Source organism: Ovis aries, chromosome 3 (genome assembly GCF_016772045.2).
Source record: "Ovis aries strain OAR_USU_Benz2616 breed Rambouillet chromosome 3, ARS-UI_Ramb_v3.0, whole genome shotgun sequence".
NCBI lineage: Eukaryota > Metazoa > Chordata > Mammalia > Artiodactyla > Bovidae > Ovis > Ovis aries.
In genome coordinates this window covers 151,210,080-151,231,310 of record NC_056056.1, presented here as the reverse complement: position 1 = coordinate 151,231,310, position 21,231 = coordinate 151,210,080, and the positions used below count along the sequence as shown (strand labels likewise).

General features: G+C 41.6%; 1 protein-coding gene and 1 non-coding gene across 3 annotated transcripts in view; both read left to right on the top strand.

Annotated features, from left to right (window-relative positions):
- Positions 1 to 19,556, top strand: part of SLC35E3 (solute carrier family 35 member E3) — a 33,336-nt gene extending 13,780 nt beyond the window's left edge. The window contains exons 4-5 of one of the 2 annotated variants that reach the window (XM_015094762.4): positions 9,730 to 9,881; positions 10,231 to 19,556. In XM_015094762.4, the coding sequence (XP_014950248.1) occupies positions 9,730 to 9,849 (120 nt within the window). In that variant the 3' untranslated portion in view covers positions 9,850 to 9,881; positions 10,231 to 19,556. Of the gene's footprint in view, positions 1 to 1,300; positions 3,742 to 9,729; positions 9,882 to 10,230 lie in introns of those variants that run through there. The other variant, XM_004006481.6, reaches the window with a different exon arrangement.
- On the top strand, positions 15,011 to 15,083 carry TRNAG-UCC (transfer RNA glycine (anticodon UCC)). The gene has a single exon. It is a non-coding gene; the product is annotated as a tRNA-Gly (tRNA).
- Positions 19,557 to 21,231: the final 1,675 nt, after the last annotated feature.

Here is a 21,231-nt window from a genome sequence, read left to right as displayed (position 1 = left end):
CTGGGTTTGGAAGATCGTGGGAGGAGGACATGGCAACCCATTTTTGCCTGGAGAATCCCCATGGACAGAGGAGCCTGGCAGGCTATAGTCCATAGGATCACAAAGAGTTGGACATGACTGAGTGACTAAGCGCAGCACAGCACTGCTGTAAATAGCTCACATATAGGGATCTTACTGGGTGCTTAAAGCCGTGCGTATATTAGCTTAGTTAATCCTCACAATGACGCCGGGGCAGAGTGGTAGCTCTTTCTAGTATTATTAGGAAGAGTACATGGGTACATATCAGACATCTGAAATATAATAAAGTACTAATTCATAGAGAAAAAACGATTTAAAATTCAGTAAGAATAACTTGTAAAGGTACCAGTTGTGTCTTTAGTTAGCCTTTTAAATGAACAATGATTTGGACATGCCTTAATCCAGCAGCAAGTTACGAGCAGTAACTTCAACTCGGCTTGAGTAAATTCAACTCAAACATGGACTTTAGAGTTAAATAGACCCATCTATGTTTGACCTCTGGCCCTGCCACTTATTAATTCTGTGAGCTAAGTTACTTAAAATCCTCGAGCCTCCACTGTTGTAAATGAGAAGAGTGCTATTGCAGTGAAGGGAAATATGACTCTTAAATATTATAAAATGGTGTTAGATATGCATCTGGCATAGTGCCTGGCAAGTCACTGGTGCTCAGGGCTAGTCCTCCCCTGTCCCTGATTCCCTCCTAAGCTTAAGCACACTGGCTGTATTGCCCTTGAGTCAGCCCTCTGGCGCCTTACACGTCTCACCTCATTTGCCAAGGGAAGTTTTGAAATGGCTCCATAAAACAGCAACACGAATTGATCTACAAAAGAGCTTCTCTGTAACTTGTTCTGAATCCCTTTCCCAACTTTGTATCACAGCCCCTTCTCTCTTGTTTGGGGAGGTCAACAGGGAGAGTAGTTGAGGGAGTCTCCTATCACTGATTAATTACTGAAAGCTACCTGAAGAAACTAGGATTCACCCAGGGCTTCACTGAAGTTCCTGTTCTTTAAACTTGGGAGCTGCTCTTCAGTCTGGGTTTCATGTACTTCTCTCCAGCCATCGGAAGCCTTAGCTGTGTGTGTGTGTGTGTCTGTCTGTCTGTCTGTGTGTGTGTGTGTGTGTGTGTGTATGTGAGAGAGGGAGGAGAGAGAATATAAAACATCTAGCTTGTTATTTTTTATCCTTGTGTGTGTGTATGTGTGTGTGTATGTGAGAGAGGGAGGAGAGAGAATATAAAACATCTAGCTTATTATTCTTTTTTATCCTTATCTATAAACCTCAGCTATAACATGTTTGGACACTTCAAGTTCTGCATTACTTTATTTGGAGGATATGTTTTATTCAAGGATCCATTGTCAATTAATCAGGGTCTTGGCATGTTATGTACATTATTTGGCATTCTTGCCTACACCCATTTTAAACTCAGTGAACAAGAAGGAAGTAAGAGTAAGTTGGTGCAACGTCCTTAATTAGGTTTTTGTAGAGAAAAAGTTGCCTGAACATAACAAAAAAAGTATTAGGTGGGCAAGTTACTTTCAAAGAAGAAATGAAAATTATGTTGCAAAATTCATTAAATGATCATTTACAAAAAGTCATGCAAAAGAAATTTTATTCATAAATATAACTTACTTGGGAATTTTCTGGTGGTCCAGTGGTTGAGACACCATACTTTCGCTGCCAAGGGTGCAGGCTCAATCCCTGGTCAGGGAGTTAAGATCCTGCAAGCTGTGTGGCATGACCAAAAAATAATAATAATAAAATTAATTAAAAAGTAAAATAAATAGAACTTTCTCTTTTAGAGTACCTTGTAAGAAAAACTTTATCCTCTAAAGCATGGCTCATGCTTCTTTTCAAAGGTTATTCTATGAAGTATATAGGATGGTTTGGTTATATCAAATGAAGTACATGAAATTAAAGTTCTATAATGCTGACAAAGAAATTCAGATCACTGTACCACAAATGTGTAATGGCTTTTAAGGAAGGACACATAGGATTCCTCGACTTGCTCATAGGTGGTCCCCAATATGAGTTCTATTATAATTGAAGCCAAAGTATTCAAGTCAGAATTTAAGGCTAGCATTTCTATTTTAGTTGTTTTAGTATAACTTCTTGCTTTTTTCATTTACAGAAATGACATATGATTATTGGAAAGCAAAGTGCAGTAAAGGAGATCATAAGGCAAAAACCAGTTCTGAAAGTATTATTCTTCTAGTAGAAAGTGGATATAAGAAGTTAATGTTATCAGAAAACCTACAGTTTCTATGGGTGTTCTCTTGCTGAGCTCTCAGTGAGCTCTACAAACTATACATGAAGTTCAAAAATAAAAGAGCTCCATGTTTAAACGACTCAAAGAAAAGACTGCAGGAGAAATTGAGCAGGTTTCTTCTTATCCTGGTGACTGTTCTCCTGGCTTCTTTGAGCAATTCATGTTAATGATTGCTTAAGACTACCTCCCAGCCATCACTCCCCCACGCCCACATGTGAGGTATCTTTGACACTGAAGGGTTTGGAGTGAATTGTGTCAGCCTTTCTAAGTGGGCTAAGGGAAATTCTTGAGCAGCAAGTCAAGGTAGATGTTATCAGAGATTAAGCAGAAACTTGGTGAAGATATGAGGAAAGATTTGAAAGAGAAGTAGAGAAATAGTCAATATTTAACAAGTTCCATGAATTTTTTTAAAGGGATAATTAAATAAATTCTAGGGGAAATACATGATTTTACTCAAGAATATAATAGTGTCACATATTGAACTGCCAAATCTATTACTGGCTTCCCACTCTTGACATTTGAGAATTCAAAGCAGTTGTTGATAACCTCTCACAATAAATTGACTGATCCGGATAATCCCTCTTATAATATTTCTTTTTCTAAATGTTATTTAGAAACTTCAAGTGAGAAAAACAGCTCTTTGGAGGATGAAAGGTCACATGTATAAAATACACCTTTTAGGACCATTTTTTTTTTTTACTGGCCTATTTGAAATGCAAAGCCTCACTGAAAATCGATTTTGACAGAATTTCAATGTATCAGTCATTCTGTTGTGTGACTTTTATGTGTGGTGTTCTGTTATTGTTTTAAATAATTTTGGTTCTTCTCAGTTTCCAAAGATACATTTTATTGTGCTAAGAAATACAAAGCAATTTGTCTTGCTAGATGAGCTTCAGGAGTTAACGTTTGTCTAAGGAATGTTCTCTGTGTTTTAAATGAACATATAATTGTTTACCAAAAGCTGGAGAAAAGTACTTAAGTATTTCAGAGGATCATTTGACTTCTGTGCACTAACATCTGAGTCGATTTGTGCCATTTGCAGATTCTTCTTAACTGTAAATGCAACTTGGGGGGTTATAATAAATGTTGGGGTAGAGTTGTACTAAATGACTGATGTCAGTAGGGATTCAAGGAAGGCTGGAGCAAGATAGTGTGCGGTGGGGTGGTTATGGATCTATAAGTGAATAGAATATATACTACTGGAACTAGAGTCTGATAAACATGTTTTGCCCTGAAGACCGTCTTCCTTTGAAAAGGAAATTCCTGGGAGGAAAATGGACCAGATGATGAGGACCAACCGTGGAGACAAACCAGTAATTCTGTGCTATGGAAGAAAACAGGCTGGCTGTCCTTTTGTTAAGGATGTAATTACACTTGTTTTTTTATTGTATATTAGATGACCATACTGCAGTTTTTACCTGTTATAAATAAAGAGAACTTGATGTTTTTACTTTCAAGTTACATGTTAGAACCAGTAGAGGAAGGATGGTGTCTGTGTGTATGCAGGAGTGACGCTGGCCTGTCCAGCTCCTGAGTTTGCATCACCTAAGGAAACAGAAGAGAAGGGGATGACGGAGGATGAGATGTTCGGATGGCATCACTGACTCCATGGACATGAGTTTGAGCAAACTCAGGGAGTTGGTAAAGGACAGGGAGGTCTGGCTTGCTGCAGTTCATGGGGTTGCAAAGAGTCGGACACAATTTAGGCACTAAGCGCCAGCAACAAAGAAAGTCCTTATCTCTTTTTTAAAAAAGATAAAGGAGGGCCATCCCTGGTGGTCCAGTGGTTATGAACCTGCCTTTCAGTGCAGGTAGTGTGGGTTCAATCCCTGGTCAGGGACCTAAGATCCCACATGACTTGGGACATCTAAGCCTGTGCCACACTACTAATCCCGCACACAACTAGAGTCTGTATGCCACAAGGGAGATCTGATGTAACCAAATAAGTCAAAAAATAAATATTTTTAGAAATAAAATCACATAAAGAAGAAATCCTCTTTGTGAAATGAAGCCAATGTTCTCCTGTTCATTTTTGAAAATACTTTTTAAACCTTGCTAGTTTCAAATCACTAGTCATCTTTTCTAAAAAATCTATTTATAAGCAACTAATGGAGCACTCCACATTGACCCCATTGGTGATTAGTTGTTGGGTGAATGAATATGCAGAATGGTCAAAGGAGAAGGTCTGAAGAAAAGAATGAAGACCGTATTTATTAGATATATTCTGTTTTGCCTTTCTGTTTGCAAACTTGAACTAGATTATAGTTGCTAACATCAGGACTAGAATGATCATTTCATTCATTCAACAAAGACTTATTAAACATGCGTTATGTGCCAGGTACGGTGCCACACACTGTGCAGAGATAGTCCTGTGTTCCCTGTGATATTAAACATTACTCCAGCAGAAAAGATAGAAATTAATTAAAAATTTATTATTTCAGGCTCAAATAGTAGAAGGCACATGGTTCTCTGGAGCATGTAACAAAACAGTCTGGCCCAGGATTGGCTGTCAGCAAAGGTGTCCACGAGGAGAGGACAACTGAGCTGAAATTTGATGGCCATGTAGAAGTTAGCTGAGCAAAGACTGAGCTGAGTAAAGAGAGGGGGGATTGCATTCTGGTAAAAGGGAATAATGCATGCAAAGGCCCTTTGGTTGGAGGAATTTGTGATGAGTTTTAAACTGCAAAAAGGATGGAGCGTAGGAACTGCATTTAGGGGAGATGTGATATGACACGAAATTGCAAAGGAAGGCCAGGGATTGGAAAGAAAGGCCAGCCCTTGGACCACAGAACACCTTATGGACGGTGTTAGGAATCTAGTAAGAGCAAGACGGGGTGTTCTGAGCATTGTCACGTCGTCACAGTCAGTGCCTTTGTTTTGAAACACATGAGAGAGAACCAGAGAGAGGCTAGCAAAGAGGAGACAGCTCTAGTGAGATGTGATCACTTGGAGAGGTGGTGGTGAGATGACAGAAGTGGGTAGAGCAGGAGGATTTTGTAGATGAGGTCAAGTGGGCTTGAGATGGATTGGAAATGGAAAGCATGAGAAGGGATGAAGTCAGGAATCACATGTGTATGATTTGGGCAGCTTAAAGAGGAAAGTACCCTCTCAAGATAGGAAACACAAGAAGAGGTTGGGCTGGGGAATGTGGAGACTAAATTCACAGTCTAGCTATCTCGACTTTAAAGTGTCTTTGACAAATCCAGTTAAAATTATTAAGTAACCAGATATATAGGTCTAGAAGTCAGGAGTCTTTTTTTAAAAAATTGATGTGTAATTGATTTATAATATTAATTTCAGGTGTTTACTCAGTCTAACAGTCGTGTCCAACTCTTTGCAACCCCATGGACTGCAGCATGCCAGGCCTCCCTGTCCATCACCAAATCCCGAAGTTTACTCAAACTCATGTCCATTGAGTCGGTGATGCCATCCAACCATCTCATCCTCTGCCGTGCCCTTCTCCTCTCACCTTCAATCTTTCCCAGCATCAGAGTCTTTTCAAATGAGTCAGTTCTTTGCATCAGGTAGCCAAAATATTGGAATTTCAGTTTCCGCATCAGTCCATCCAATGAATATTCAGGACTGAATTCCTTTAGGATGGACTGGTTGGATCTCCTTGCAGTCCAGGGGACTCTCAAGAGTCTTCTCCAACACCACAGTTCAAAAGCATCAGTTCTTTGGTGCTCAGCTTTCTTTATAGTCCAACTCTCACATCCATACATGACTACTGGAAAAACCATAGCCTTGACTAGATGGGCCTTTGTTGGCAAAGTAATGTCTCTGCTTTTTAATATGCTATCTAGATTGGTCATAACTTTTCTTTCAAGGAGTAAGCGTCTTTTAATTTCATGGCTGTAATCACCATCTGCAGTGATTTTGGAGCCCCCCCAAATAAAGTCTATCACTGTTTCACTGTTTCCCATCTATTTGCCATGAAGTGATGGGACCAGATGCCATGATCTTCGTTTTCTGAATGTTGAGCTTTAAGCCAACTTTTTCACTCTCCTGTTTCATTTTCATCAAGAGGCTACTTAGTTCTTCACTTTCTGCCACAAGTGTGGTGTCATCTGCATATCTGAGGTTATTGGTATTTCTCCTGGCAATCTTGATTCCAGCTTGTGCTTCATCCAGTCCACATTTCTCATGATGTACTCTGCATGTAAGTTAAATAAGCAGGGTGACAATATACAGCTTTGACGTACTCCTTTCCCGATTTGGAACCAGCCTGTTGTTCCGTGTCCAGTTCTCCCTGTTGCTTCCTGACCTGCATACAGATTTCTCAGGAAGTAGGACAGGTGGTCTGGTATTCCTATGTCTTTCAGAATCTTTCAGTTTGTTGTGATCCACACAGTCAAAGGCTTTGGCATAGTCAATAAAGCAGAAGTAGATGTTTTTCTGGAACTCTCTTGCTTTTTCCATGATCCAGCAGATGTTGGCAATTTGATCTCTGGTTCCTCTGCCTTTTCTACAACCAGCTTGAACATCTGGAAGTACATGGTTCACGTACTGTTGAAGCCTGGCTAGGAGAATTTTGAGCATTACTTTGCTAGTGTGTGAGATGAGTGCAATTGTGCATTAGTTTGAACATTCTTTGGCATTGCCTTTCTTTGGGATTGGAATGAAAACTGACCTTTCCCAGTCCTGTGGCCACTGCTGAGTTTTCCAAATTTGCTGGCATATTGAGTGCACGACTTTCACAGCATCATCTTTTAGGATTTGAAATAGCTCAACTGGAATTCCATCACCTCCATTGGCTTTGTTTTTCCTAAGGCCCACTTGACTTCGCATTCCAGGATGTGTGGCTCTAGGTGAGTTATCACACCATCGTGTTTATCTGGGTCATGAAGATCTTTCTTGCATAGTTCTTCTGTGTATTCTTGCTGCTGCTTCTTAATATCTTCTGCTTCTGTTAGGTCCATACCATTTCTGTTCTTTATTGAGCCCATTTTTCCATGAAATGTTATCTTGGTATATCTAGTATTCTTAAAGAAATCTCTAGTCTTTCCCATTCTGCATTGATCACTGAGGAAGGCTTTCTTATCACTCCTTGCTATTTTTTGGAACTCTGCATTCAAATGGGTATATCTTTCTTTTTCTCCTTTGCCTTTCACTTCTCTTCTTTTCACAGCTATTTGTAAGGCCTCCTCAGATAACCGTTTTGCCTTTTTGCATTTCTTTTTTTCTTGGGGATGATCTTGATCATTGCCTCCTGGAGGATGTCATGAACCTCTGTCCATAGTTCTTCAGGCACTCTCTATGAGATCTAATCTCTTGAATCTTTTTGTCACTTCCAGTTTATAATCATAAGGGATTTGATTTAGGTCATACCTGAATGGTCTAGTGATTTTCCTACTTTCTACAATTTAAGTCTGAATTTGGCAATAATGAGTTCTTGATCTGAACTACAGTCAGCTCCCAGTCTTATTTTTGCTGACTCTATAGAGCTTCTCCATCTTTGGCTGCAAAGAATAGAATCAGTCTGATTTTGGTATTGACCATCTGGTGATGTCCATGTGTAGACTCTTCTCTTGTGTTGTTGGAAGAGGGTGTTTGCTATGACCAGTGCATACTCTTGGCAGAACTCTATTAGCCTTTGCCCTGCTTCATTCTGTACTCCAAGGCCCAATTTGCCTGTTAATCCAGGTATTTCTTGACTTCCTAATTTTGCATTCCAGCCCCCAGTAACAAAAAGGACACCTTTTTGGGTCTTAGTTCTAGAAGGTCTTGTAGGTCTTCATAGAACCATTCAACTTCAGCTTCTTCAGCATTATTGGTCGGGGCATAGACTTGGATTACCATGATACTGAATGGTTTGTGTTGGAAACAAACAGAGATCATTCTGTCGTTTTTGAGATTGCATCCAAGTACTGCATTTCGGACTCTTGTTGACTCTGTTGACTACTCCATTTCTTCTAAGGGATTCTTGCCCACAGTGGTAGATATAATGGTCATCTGAGTTAAATTCACCCATTCCAGTCCATCTTAGTTCATTGATTCCTAGAATGCTGACGTTCACTCTTGCCATTTCCTGTTTGACCACTTCCAATTTGCCTTGATTCGTGGACCTAACATTCCAGGTTCCTCTGCAATATTGCTTTTTACAGCATTGAATCTTGCTTCTGTCATCAGTCCCATTCACAACTGGGTGTTGTTTTTGCTTTGGCTTCATCCCTTCATTCTTTCTGGAGTTATTTCTCCACTGATCTCCAGTAGCATGTTGGGCACCTACCAACCTGGGGAGTTCATCTTTTAGTGTCCTATCTTTTTTTCTTTTCATAATGGTCATGGGGTTCTCCAGGCAAGAATAATGAAGTGGTTTGCCATTCCCTTCTCCAGTGGACCACATTCTGTGAGACCTCTCCACCCGTCTTGGGTGGCCCCATACGACATGGCTTAGTTTCACTGAGTTAGACAAGTCTGTGGTCCATGTGATCAGATTGGCTAGTTGTCCGTGACTGTAGTTTCGGTCTGTCTGCCCCCTTATCCCCTCTCTTACTGCCTACCATCTTAACTTGGGTTTCTCTTACCTTGGACGCAGGGTCTCTCTTCACGGCTGCTCCAGCAAAGCATAGCTGCTGCTCCTTACCTCGGATGCAGGGTAGCTCCTCTCGGCCACCGTCCCTAACCTCGGGCGCAGGGTAGCCTCTCTCTCAGCCGCCGCCCCTGACCTATTTTTCTGGGCTCTGGCTATTGCAGCAATGAAATTAAAAGACACTCCTTGTAAGGAAAGTTATGACCAACCTAGGCAGCATATTAAAAACCAGAGACATTACTTTGCCAACAAAGGTCCGTCTAGTCAAGGCTATGGTTTTTCCAGTGGTCATGTATAGATGTGAGAGTTGGACTGTGAAGAAGGCTGAGCACCGAAGAATTGATGCTTTTGAACTGTGGTGTTGGAGAAGACTCTTGAGAGTCCCTTGGACTGCAAGGAAATCCAACCAGTCCATCCTAAAGGAGATCAGTCCTGGGTTTTCATTGGAAGGACTGGTGTTGAGGCTGAAACTCCAATATTTTGGCCACCTGATGCGAAGAACTGACTCATTGGAAAAGACCCTGAATCTGGGAAAGATTGAGGGCAGGAGGAGAAGGGGACGACAGAGGATGAGATGGTTGGATGGCATCATCGACTTAATGCACATGGGTTTGGGTGGACTCCAGGAGTTGGTGATGGGCAGGGAAGCCTGGCGGGCTGGAGTTCTCTTTTTAGTTTTTTGAGGAGCCACCATCCTCTTTTCATAGTGGCTACACCAGTTTACATTCCTACCAGCAGTGCAGGAGAGTTCCCCTTTCTTCACATCCTCATCAGTACTTGTTTGTAGACTTTTGATGATAGTCATTCTGACAGTTGTGAGATGATACCTCATCAATTTGATTTGCATTTCTCTAATAATTAGCAATATTGAGCGTCTTTCCATGTGCCTGTTAGCTGTATGTCTTTGGGACAGGAGATTTTGGTGTGGAGTGGAGATAAACGGAGTTTCTGGGGTACACCTGTTGAGGATGAAAACACAGACCAGAAGGAGTTTACCTTGGAAGACATTATAATGCAAGAAGTCTACAGCTGAGCCTTGAGGAACTCCACCATATACTGGTAGTGGTAGGTATTTCTACAGAGGAAGCTGAAGAGGAAGGGTCACAGAGGAAGGAGGAAAACAGGGATGGTATAATGGGAGAGAGGGTGGCCAAAGGTGACCACCCTTTGCTATTGCTGGAGGTCAAGGTAGACTTGCACAGAAAAACAGCCATTGTGTTTGTTGACAGTTTATTGTGGACCTTGGTGAGGCTGTTGCTGTGGTGTGATGGAGGCAAAAAGCAGGTTGGAGTAGGCTGAGTGGTCAGTGTATGAGAGAAGGATATGGATCCAAGAGTACAGACAATTCTATTGCTATTACAGGCAATGTTGAATGCTGTTTGACATGAATGGGTGTTTTTTTTTTTTATTACAGGATTAAAATTGCAAAGCACCAAATATTCCTGTGTACCCCTGGGAGAAGTGCACATACTTCTGTAACAGAGATGATCTTTTACTCTGAAAAGGAGTTTTATTTTTGGTTATTGAATATATTCTTGAGATGTGGGTTACTGTTAATAAAATCAACAGTCACTTTTGCCAACTGCTGGCTTACTTGCAAACAATCTTTCAAGCCCACTAACAGGTGATCAGTTATGTATTTCCTTATCTCTGTTACCACTAAAGTTAAAAGGGGGGAAGTAAACCTGCCATGAAAAGGACCAGTCTGGGGGCAGGTGAGTCACTGTGGAGCAGGGTTGGCTTGGACCTCAGAATCATGGCTCCCAGTCCAAACTCTGCCTTTGACCAGGCTGACCTTTGGCTGTGGGGAAGCCCCTTGCCTCTTGTTCTCAGTTTCTTCATTTGTAAAATGAGGGCTTGGGTCCAAATGATTTCCAAGGAACCCTCCATCTCTGAAATCCCCTGAGTGTGCTTTTTCAGATTAAAATTTCTCATTTGCTTATATTGAGAGTATATTAGATGAACTTAATGAGAAAGATTTTGTTTGGTCCTTGTGAGAGCTGCTGGTTTCTTGTTCATATGCACTTTGTTATTCATATATTCTGTTTTTAGAAAGTATGCAAAACATTAAATGGATTTATATTTATAAAATATTAGAAGACATGATTTAATTTGATTTATCAAAGCTGCTTTACACTTAACATGAAATCATTGGGAGGTGAATTATTGCCAATTTAATTATTTATAGATATCTGGAGGTTATATTTGCTATACTGTTTTTAATTTGGAAAACAGCACATCCCCCAAACCATAGTAATTCACATTTTTCTATTCAACTAAAATCTCATGAACACTAGGCATGCCACATGAGGAAGCCTGCATATTTCTTTAACCAGCCAGTACTATGTCTTTTTTAAAGAGGACTTTGGTTTTTAGAGCCATTTCAGATTCATATTCACTCTAAATTTTGATTTTTTTCATTACTCATATGAGATTATTTTCCCTTTTAAAATGAAGTGATCCGAATCAACCATATGTCTTCATTTTTTTTTCCTGTTTTCATTTTGTCCTTCAGTTCAGTCGCTCAGTCATGTCCGACTCTTTCTGACCCCATGAATTGCAGCACGCCAGGCCTCCCTGTTCATCACCAACTCCTGGAGTTCACTCAAACTCCTGTCCAGCGAGTTGGTGATGCCATCCAGCCATCTCATCCTCTGTCATCCCCTTCTCCTCTTGCCCCCAATCCCTCCCAGCATCAGAGTCTTTTCCAGTGAGTCAACTCTTCATATGAGGTGGCCAAAGTATTGAGTTTCAGCTTTAGCATCAGTCCTTCCAAAAAATACCCAGGACTGATCTTTAGAATGGACTGGTTGGATCTCCTTGCAGTCCAAGGGACTCTCAAGAGTCTTCTCCAACGCCACAGTTCAAAAGCATCAATTCTTCGGCATTCAGCTTTCTTCACAGTCCAACTCTCACATCCATACGTGACCACTGAAAAAACCATAGCCTTGACTAGACGGACCTTAGTTGGAAAGTAATGTCTCTGCTTTTGAATATGCTATCTAGGTTGGTCATAACTTCCCTTCCAAGGAGTAAGCGTCTTTTAATTTCATGACTGCAGTCGCCATCTGCAGTGATTTTGGAGCCCCCCAAAATAAAGCCTGACACTGTTTCCACTGTTTCCCCATCTGTTTCCCATGAAGTGATGGGACCAGATGCCATGATCTTAATTTTCTGAATGTTGAGCTTTAAGCCAACCTTTTCACTCTCCAGTTTCACTTTCATCAGAAGGGTTTTTAGTTCCTCTTCACTTTCTGCCATAAGGGTACATTCCCCCCCAAAAATCAGTTTCCTGTTTTCTCAATTCCTGTATTCTCAATTTAAAATTAGAGCCAGCAGTTTGGTGCAGGAGGGTGATGGATGTGCCTTTACCCAGGAAGTGGGAGGCTCACAATCAACTAGTCTGTTGACGAGATCTGGGATCTGCAGAACTGTGCTTTACCACAGGAATGAGCAGACTGTCCAGGTCTTTCTCCGCCTGGAGTTTGAAAGCAAGACTAACCTTGGAACTGGAGTTCTTAGAGAATTATGGAATGATACCCTGGCCATGTTTGTTAGAAAGTTTTGTACAATTTAATAAAACGCTATACAGGGGGTAAAGAGGCAGAAATGCTACGGAAGACATAGTTGGTTTCCTAACTGAAACCCATTCCTGTTTTTGTTCACCTTCACTCTAGAGGCTAGAAATGCTAAATTCTCTTATTACCATGTTGCCACACCCCCAAAATGTGGATGTCTAGGACTGTACTTTTGATAAGGTGAGAGAACCTTGTCCAGTAGTGCTGAGCTGCTTAAGCAGTGTGATCAGCTGCCTGTCTCCTTCTTGTTCTAGAGGGAAAGTAAACCCCAATTTGTTTAATCCAGTTTTAACTGAAACGTGCAGCTAAAAGTATACCAGTGAACATTTGAGGGTAAAAAGGGACAAGAAAGGGGGACTCAGTCTGATGGACTTTACAGTCCAGAAAACAATAAGTAAATGTAACTGGTTAAAAGCAAAAATAGACTAGTTAGCTAGCCTGCCCTTGGGCATCCTTGCATTCCATAGAGCACCAAACCTTAGTGGGTGAGGTGGGTGAAAGAAAGGGAGTGGCCTGATGGACATGGGGCTCACAGATGGAGTCTACACATGGCGCTGGCGGCCTGGGGGTGAATGAGTTGCATCCAAGAGCGAACTTTCCAACCAAGTGGGAGGTGGCCTGCTTGGCCCTCCACCGTCCTCTGTGCTCCCTAACTTTGGTTCATCCCTAATTATCCCAAGCTTCTCTTGCCCAGCAGCCTTCCACCTATTCAGTCACTACCTCATCTCCACTACTTTTCGCAGTTCTTCAGTTTGAGGTGATGGATGAAGGAAGCAGTATCACCAGTGATTGCAAGGTCATGCCTGGGTCTTGGAGCCGGGCATCTGTATGAAGATTCTACAGATACTCAGTAAAGGACATAGGGAAAACTCAGTCTCATAATGGTCCAGGACCTCTGTAAAACCATAGGAAGATGGAGCATCACTAGAGGGCCTCCCAGGGCCCACACACACAGGAGTATGGACATTGGCCAGAACCTGTGTGCTGAGAGGAAATGCCTCATTATAATGAAATGACTGTCATGGAGAATTCAGCCAAACAGGGGACTGTTCTTCTGAAATCAAGGAACATCTTGAGAACATCCAGTGCTTGTACTCAAACCACATTCCTCATAGGGATGTCAAGCCTGTGAATCTCTTATCCCTCAAAAAGACTCAATGATTTTCTGGAACTCAGGGATTTTGCCAAGGAAACAAGCTGAAACTTCCGTCTGCCCCTCCCCTGACAGAGCACCGTGTGGCTCCAGAGAAGCATGGCCTCTCATTGAAACCTGATGAGTGCCCACGGGCACAAATGCTGTTCTGCTTATCTCCTTTCTAACCCCTTCGTGGTCTCCTCTGTCCTGCTGTGAAGATGCACAGGTTAAGTTATCCACTAAAAACTGCAGGAATTCTTGTGCTCTGATCACCCTTCCCATCTCCCTGTCTTTCCTTCCTCCTATCTTTCATTCTTGGGCCAGAACCCAGAGGTGACAGGTAAAGGATAAGGACTTATCCTTCAACAAACTTCTGGACTTGATGCCTGTGATGTTGCCGCTTGCCCATTAATTCATGTTGAAAGTTCTCTGGATGAGCATGGATCCTCTGTTAAAGGGGAAAAAAAGCAACATCCGTTAAAGTAGTATTCATATAAGTAGAATCTCATTTTGCTGAATAAAACAGTAACAGTTACCGTTATAAGAGGATTGTCTCGACATCTTGGCGTGTAGCCCATAACCACTCTACTTTGCTAATAATAAGCAATATTGCTTTGCAGAGATGTTTCTTTAACTGATGCATTGCCTGAGTGGTTTCCTGTTGGCCTCTTTTTCCTTCCTCTTCTCTAGCTTCAAATATACAGCAAACCTCCATCCTGACCTCTACTCTTTACTTTCTTAGAAGATCCTTGAGAGCAGAAAACTGGTCTGTCAGCCATTGGGTAGAAACAGTGTCAGGTACTTACTAGGCATTATCTTTCACTGTCAGCTCTAAGTTGGTAATTCTCAAAACCACATCTTCAGTTCCATGCTCCTATCCACGGCTCATTGTTGTGCTTTCCACTGAAATATGTTCATTAAAAAAAAAAGCAATTTACTTAGGAGAGAGCTCTTCCTAAAAATAACCAGCATGTATACACTGAAAAGTCATATACTCAAGGGTAAAAACTAAATGAAAATAATTTTCACTGCTGCTTCAAGGATATTCTTAACTGACTTTTAAGTGAAACTGGCTTTTTTTTTTTTTTTTTTCTGTGAGCGCATGGAGCTGAAGAATAATACAATGACTGCCAGTATAGCTGGTTCCATGACTTCATGCCAAGGTGCCGACAGTTTTACCCACTGTTGCCTTTGCACCATCAGGGCAAAAGTTAACATGGTGAAAAAAGCAAAAGAAGTGTTAGTGTTATTATGAAAAGAGTTTTGACCTTGTAAGACCTTTCCAGGGGTTCCATGGACCATACTTTGAGAACCACTGCCCTGTGCCTTCAGGATGTCTTGGTAAACAAGACAACAATGTCACTGCCCCTGTGGAGCTCGCATTCTAATGATGGAAGACAGTTGACAAGTGGTGAGGCAAACAGGGAGACTTCACAGGGAGATCAACTCTGTGAAGAGCACAGACCAGAATGTAGAAGACTTCCCTGGTGGTCCAGTGGTTAGGACTCTGCACTTCCATTGCAGAGGACACAGGTTTGATCCCTGGTCGGAGAACTAAGATCCCACATGTTGAGCAATGCAGCCAAAAAAGGCAAAAAAAGGAATGTGATAGACAGTCATGAGGGATGGAGGAGGGGCTGTTTTTGAGAAGGCCTCTCTGAGGAGGTGACATCTGAGTCTAGAGCTCAAGGATGAAAGGAGATCTGTCATGTGCAAAACTGGGGAAGAGGATCCTAGGAAGATTATATATAGCAAAGGCCAACATCCTGAGACAGGAAAGAGCTTGGCATTTGAAAGAGACAAGAAAGAAGGTAGTCAGAATGCGGTAACAGCAGTATTATTTATGGCCCTTAAAATTCCTGTAGGAAATTTCCATGTTATTATCGTTAACAATAATAGTATATGTATTAATTTATTGAATCTTTGCAATAATCTTGTTATCCCCATTCTACAGATAAAGAAACTGAGGCCTGCAGAGAATGGGAAAGTTGGTGTCAGAGCTAGTATACCAGGCTGTATGGCCATGGGACCTATACTTGTAATATTTAGAACCTGTTTTTGAGAAAACAATTACTCAATAGGTAAAACTTTTTTGTTAGTGCACATAAACCCTTGAGGGGTGTCAACTACAAATTGGCACTTGCCATCTACCTATCTACCTCTGCAAGGATTAAGTGCATTTGCTGCTACAACTACTGACCTTCAACACCCCCTAAAAAGAGTCTGAGGTGAAGAGCAGAAAATGAGGCACTCTGTGCTCAGAGGAAAACAGGCAGGACAGGTCTTCGGATAGTTAGGTATTTTCAGGAGCCTATTTTATGAGCCGAATTCTTGTATCTCCTCATATCTAGAAAAGCACTACAATCCTTAATGGTGATGACTGTTCCTCTTCACGAGACTGGTAGAAACCTTTTGAAAAAATATGTGCTTGATTGCATGTATTCCCCCTTCACCAAAACCACATTTATACTCACCTTCCCCCTCTCCTCCTGCCTCTTTGGGAGAGTTTCTCAGAGCCACCTGAGTTGCTGTCTCCCAGGCCACAGTCCTCATTTTGCCCCAAATAAAACTTAACTCCCAACTCTCACATTGTGCATATTTTTAAGTTGGCAGATGTATCCCTCTTTTCTTGGAGTCTGGAGAACTTTTGGTGTTGTTCAGCCATAAAGTTAGGTCCAACTCTGCAACCCCATGGATCACAGCATACCAAGCACCTCTGTCCTCCACTATCTCTTGGAGTTTGCTCAGATTCATGTCCATTGAGTTGTAATGCTATCTAGCCATCTCATCCTCTGCCACCCCCCTTCTCCTTTTGCCCTCAGTCTTTCCCAGCATCAGGATTTTTTCCAATGAGTCATCTCTTCACATCAGATGACCAAAGTATTGGAGCTTCAGCCCTGTCAGTGAATATTCAGAGTTGATTTCCTTTAGGATTGACTGGTTTGATCTCCTTGCTGTCCAAGGGACTCTCAAGAGTCTTCTCCAGCACCACAGTTCAAAAGCATTAATTCTTTGGCGCTTGGTCTTTATGCTCAAATTTTCACATCTGTACACAACTACTGGAAAAAACATAGCTTTAACTATATGGACTTTTGTCAGCAAAGTGCTGTCCCTGCTTTTTAACACACTGTCTAGGTTTGTCATAGTTTTTCTTCCCAGGAGCAAGCGTCTTTTAATTTCATGGCTGCAGTTACTGTCCGCAGGAGCCCAAGAAAATAAAATTTGTCACTGCTTCCAGTTTTTCCACTTCTATTTGCCATGAAGTGATGGGACCAGAAGCCATGATTTTAGTTTTTTGGATGTTGAGTTTCAAGCCAGCTTTTTTCACTCTCCTCTATTACCCTCATCAAGAGGCTCTTTACTTCTTCTTCACTTTCTGCCATTAGAGTGGTATCATCTGCATATCTGAGGTTATTGATATTTTTCCTAGCAGTCTTGATTCCAGTTTGTGATTCATCCAGCCTGGCATTTAGCATGGTGTTTAGTTCAGTTCAGTTCAGTCGCTCAGTCGTGTCCGACTCTTTGCGACCCCATGAATCACAGCACGCCAGGCCTCCCTGTCCATCACCAACTCCTGGAGTTCACTCAGACTCAGGTCCATCAAGTTGGTGATGCCATCCAGCCATCTCATCCTCTGTCGTCCCCTTCTCCTCCTGCCCCTAATCCTCTCAGCATCAGGGTCTTTTCCACTGAGTCATATCTTTGCATGACGTGGCCAAAGTACTGCAGTTTCAGCTTCAATATCAGTCCTTCTAGTGAACACCCAGGACTGATCTCCTTCAGAATGGACTGGTTGGATCTCCTTGCAGTCCAAGGGACTCTCAAGAGTCTTCTCCAACACCACAGTTCAAAAGCATCAATTCTTTGGTGCCCAGCTTTCTTCACAGTCCAACTCTCACATCCATACATGACCACTGGAAAAACCATAGCCTTGACTGATGGACTTTTGTTGGCAAAGTAATATCTCTGTTTTTCAATATGCTATCTAGGTTGGTCATAAGTTTCCTCCAAGGAGTAAGCGTCTTTTAATTTCATGGCTTCAGTCACAATCTGCAGTGATTTTGGAGCCTCCAAAAAATAGTCTGACACTGTTACTCCACATCAATATACAGTCTGGTTGTATTACTTCCCTGATTTTGAACCAGCTCATTGTTTATGTCCAATTCTAACTGTTGCTTCTTGTCCTGCATACAGGTTTCTCAGGAGACAAGTAAAGTAGTCTGGTATTCCCATCTCTTTACGAATTTCTGTTTGTTGTGATCCATACAGTCAAAGGCTCTAGCATAGTCAGTGAAGCAGATGTAGATTTTTTTTTTTAATTCCCTTGCTTTTTCTATGATCCAACGAATGTTGGCAATTTGATCTCTGGTTCCTCTGCCTTTTCTAAACCCAGTGTGTACATCTAGAATTTCTCAGTTCATACATTGCTGAAGCCTAGCTTGAAGGATTTTAAGCATTACTCTGCTAGCATGTGAAATGAGCACAATTGTATAGCTGTTTGAACATTCTTTGGCATTGCCTTTCTTTGGGATTGGAATGAAAACTGACTTTTTCCAGTCCTGTGGCCACTGTTGAGTTTTTCCAAATTTGCTGGCATATTGAGTGAAGCACTTTCACAGCATCATCTTTTAGGATTTGAAATAGCTCAGCTGGAATTCCATCACCTCCACTAGCTTTGTTCTTAGTAATGCTTCCTAAGGCCCACCTTGACTTCACACTTTAGGATGTCTGGCTCTAATTGAGTGAACACACCGTCATGCTTATCCGGGTTGTAAAGATCTTTATTGTATAGTTCTTCTGAGTGTTCTTGTCACCTCTTCTTAATCTCTTTTAGAGAACTAGAAGCTATTAAAGTCACAGATTCTTAAGGAATCTCTCTCTTAAGAAAGGAATAGTAGCCATCAGCTTGGTGAATGAAGTTTCTCTGAATAATTCTCCTGAAAAGTTTCTCTCAATGTGAGCAGTCCAAGAGGCATTGATTTTTTATGAAGCTTTGTTTTATTCTAAGTGCTGTGTAGACTAGAGAGCAGTGAGCTGTGAAGCTGAGCAGTCTCCTCTGAGAAGTTCCTCTGTGTAGGCTGCTGGTTGAGTGACTAGTCTAACTTCCATGGTGATCTGATAGGAATGTTACAAAAGTGTATTGTCCTATTGCCAAATCTATGCAGAGATTCAGGAAGGTTGTAATTCCCTCTCTAGGAGCAAAGCTGGCCTGAGGACTCTCAGCGAGGGGACCTAACTGTCAGCTTTGACCAGGAAAGGGCAACCTTTTGGAAATAAGGATATTGAGACCACCCATGTCACGTTCTTGAGATGTCTGTGCAGATCTGCAGCATGTCTTTAATCCTGTCTTTATGGAAACATCTCTGCTTTGCTTCTCAGCCAAATCCCATCTGCAGCACTGGGTGAGGGATGGAACCTAGCTCCAAGAGTCACTGTCACTTGAAGTCAGACTTACTCTCTGGTTGTGAGCCCTCTGTCCTCTGGTTTGCAACAGAACTGTGTTTCTTATGAGGCCAACCCCTTTCCACGGCTTCGCCATCTGTACCTTAGCCCAAATAGTAGACTCTGGCGTCTGCTCACTGGGGAGCCCTGCTCTGGGCTTTTAAAACTTGTATGGTTCATTACCATCTTTCTAAATTCCATATATATGTGTTAGTATACTGTATTGGTGTTTTTCTTTCTGTCTTACTTCACTCTGTATAATATGCGAGACAGCAAAAGAGACACAGATGTATTGAACGGACTTTTGGACTCTGTGGGAGAGGGAGAGGGTGGGATGATTTGGGAGAATGGCATTGAAACATGTATACTATCGTGTAAGAAACAAATTGCCAGTCTATGTTCGATACAGGATACAGGGTGCTTGGGGCTGGTGCACAGGGATTATCTAGAGAGATGATATGGGGTGGGAGGTGGGAGGGGGGTTCAGGATTGGGAACTCATTTACACCCGTGGTGGATTCATGTCAATGTATGGCAAAACCAATACAGTATTGTAAAGCAAAATAAAGTAAAAAAAAAAACAAAACTTGTATGGTTCAGTCAAGGTGTGATTCTGTACCTAGTCTCTCTTGACAACAAAGAAAATACAGTATGTGCTTGTTTTTTGACTTTTATAATATGTAGTCTAGAAGTTCCATGAGGGCAGGGTCTTATCTGTTTCTGCTCACTTTTATACCCCCATCCCTGGCACAATGCCTGACACATCCTATTCATTCATTTAATGACTAGCTGAGTGGTTTCCCTGGACACATGGAAACAGATATATGAATAGAGTAGAAGATTTAGTCATCCACCGGTCTTTTATTCACTATTCCAAAAATATTTACTGAGCACTGATGATGGGAGACACTCTGTTCAATGCTAGGAATACAAAGTCCATGGGCAAAGCAGTCTAACCAAGGGGACTTCCCCAATTAGGTGGACTCCAAGAAATGGTCTTTTATTCAGTGAGGAGCATGAATCAAGAGACCTTTGTGTGCACCACACTGCTAAATCAAGGAAAGTAGAAAGAAAAGGAAAACATTTCCTTTCATCCTTTGGATTGAGAGCTCTCAATCTAAAGGCCAGAGAACCCAGCCCTGTGCAAAATACTGAGCTGTTGTGCAGTGACACATACATGAACAAGAAAATATTAACGTGTCCCCAAACGCTGCAGCTCTCTGAGTAATTGAGTGATCGTTACTCATGGTGTCTTTGTCAGTGTTTCCGTCCCACAAAGCTGTCCCCACCCTCTGCTTGGTTAACTCTCCCTAATATAAATCTCGGGGAGGCTATGTCTACATGTCCAGATGCCCCTGTTAGTCTCTCTTTTAAGAACCTAGTTCCTTTCTTCCTAATGCTGCATCCCAATTTGCAATTATACTTTTGTTTATAGCCTTTCTCCTTCACCGCACTGCAAGCTCCAGAAAGGCAGGGACTTCGTATGTTTTGATCAGGCTGTCTTTCAAATGTTGTGCACTGTGCCAATAAATATTTGTTAAAAAAAAAAAAAAGGATCGCAGCCAAATTCCTCCTTAAAATGTTTTGAAACCTGGCTGAGAGGGTTGTAGTGGTAATACCAGAAACTTCTGACACAGCTGGTCACGTTGGCTTCATCTTTCCACGTTATTGCTAAATGGCTGTGCTGGGCAAAGTTCTGATCTGGTTTCCTTTTTTAAAGACCTTATTTACTTTTAATTGTGATAAGGATTCTGCTTTTTTTTAAAATTTGTATTTAACTTTTAAGGGATATACTTTCACAATATAAGTGATACCAGCTTTACTGACATTTTAGAAAGAAATGTTTTTAAACATCCACTGATGCAGAAACATATGACAAACCCAGTAAATTGATACTATGCAAGATGATCTAACTGGAACCATTTTAAAAAGAGCTGGAACAGGCATTCTGGAGGAACTGCCATGCATATCCTGTTTTTTGACTTCTGAACTGGACCAAACTGCCAATTATCTGAGAAGTCAGAAAAGAAATGAGAAAGGACCTATTCTGTTGAAAGGACCAGGACTGATCAATGAACTTTAACCTAGTGGCCTCTAGCTTTTCCTCGTTTTTTACCAATGAACACTTCTCCTGATTGATCACCTCATCTTGCACCAACTCCTCTTAAAAAAACTACTTGCCTCATCTTCATCTCTTCTTCCCATAAAAGCCCCGAGCCCTTCTCCTGCACTCAGGGCCCTATTTGGTAGGTGCAGAATAT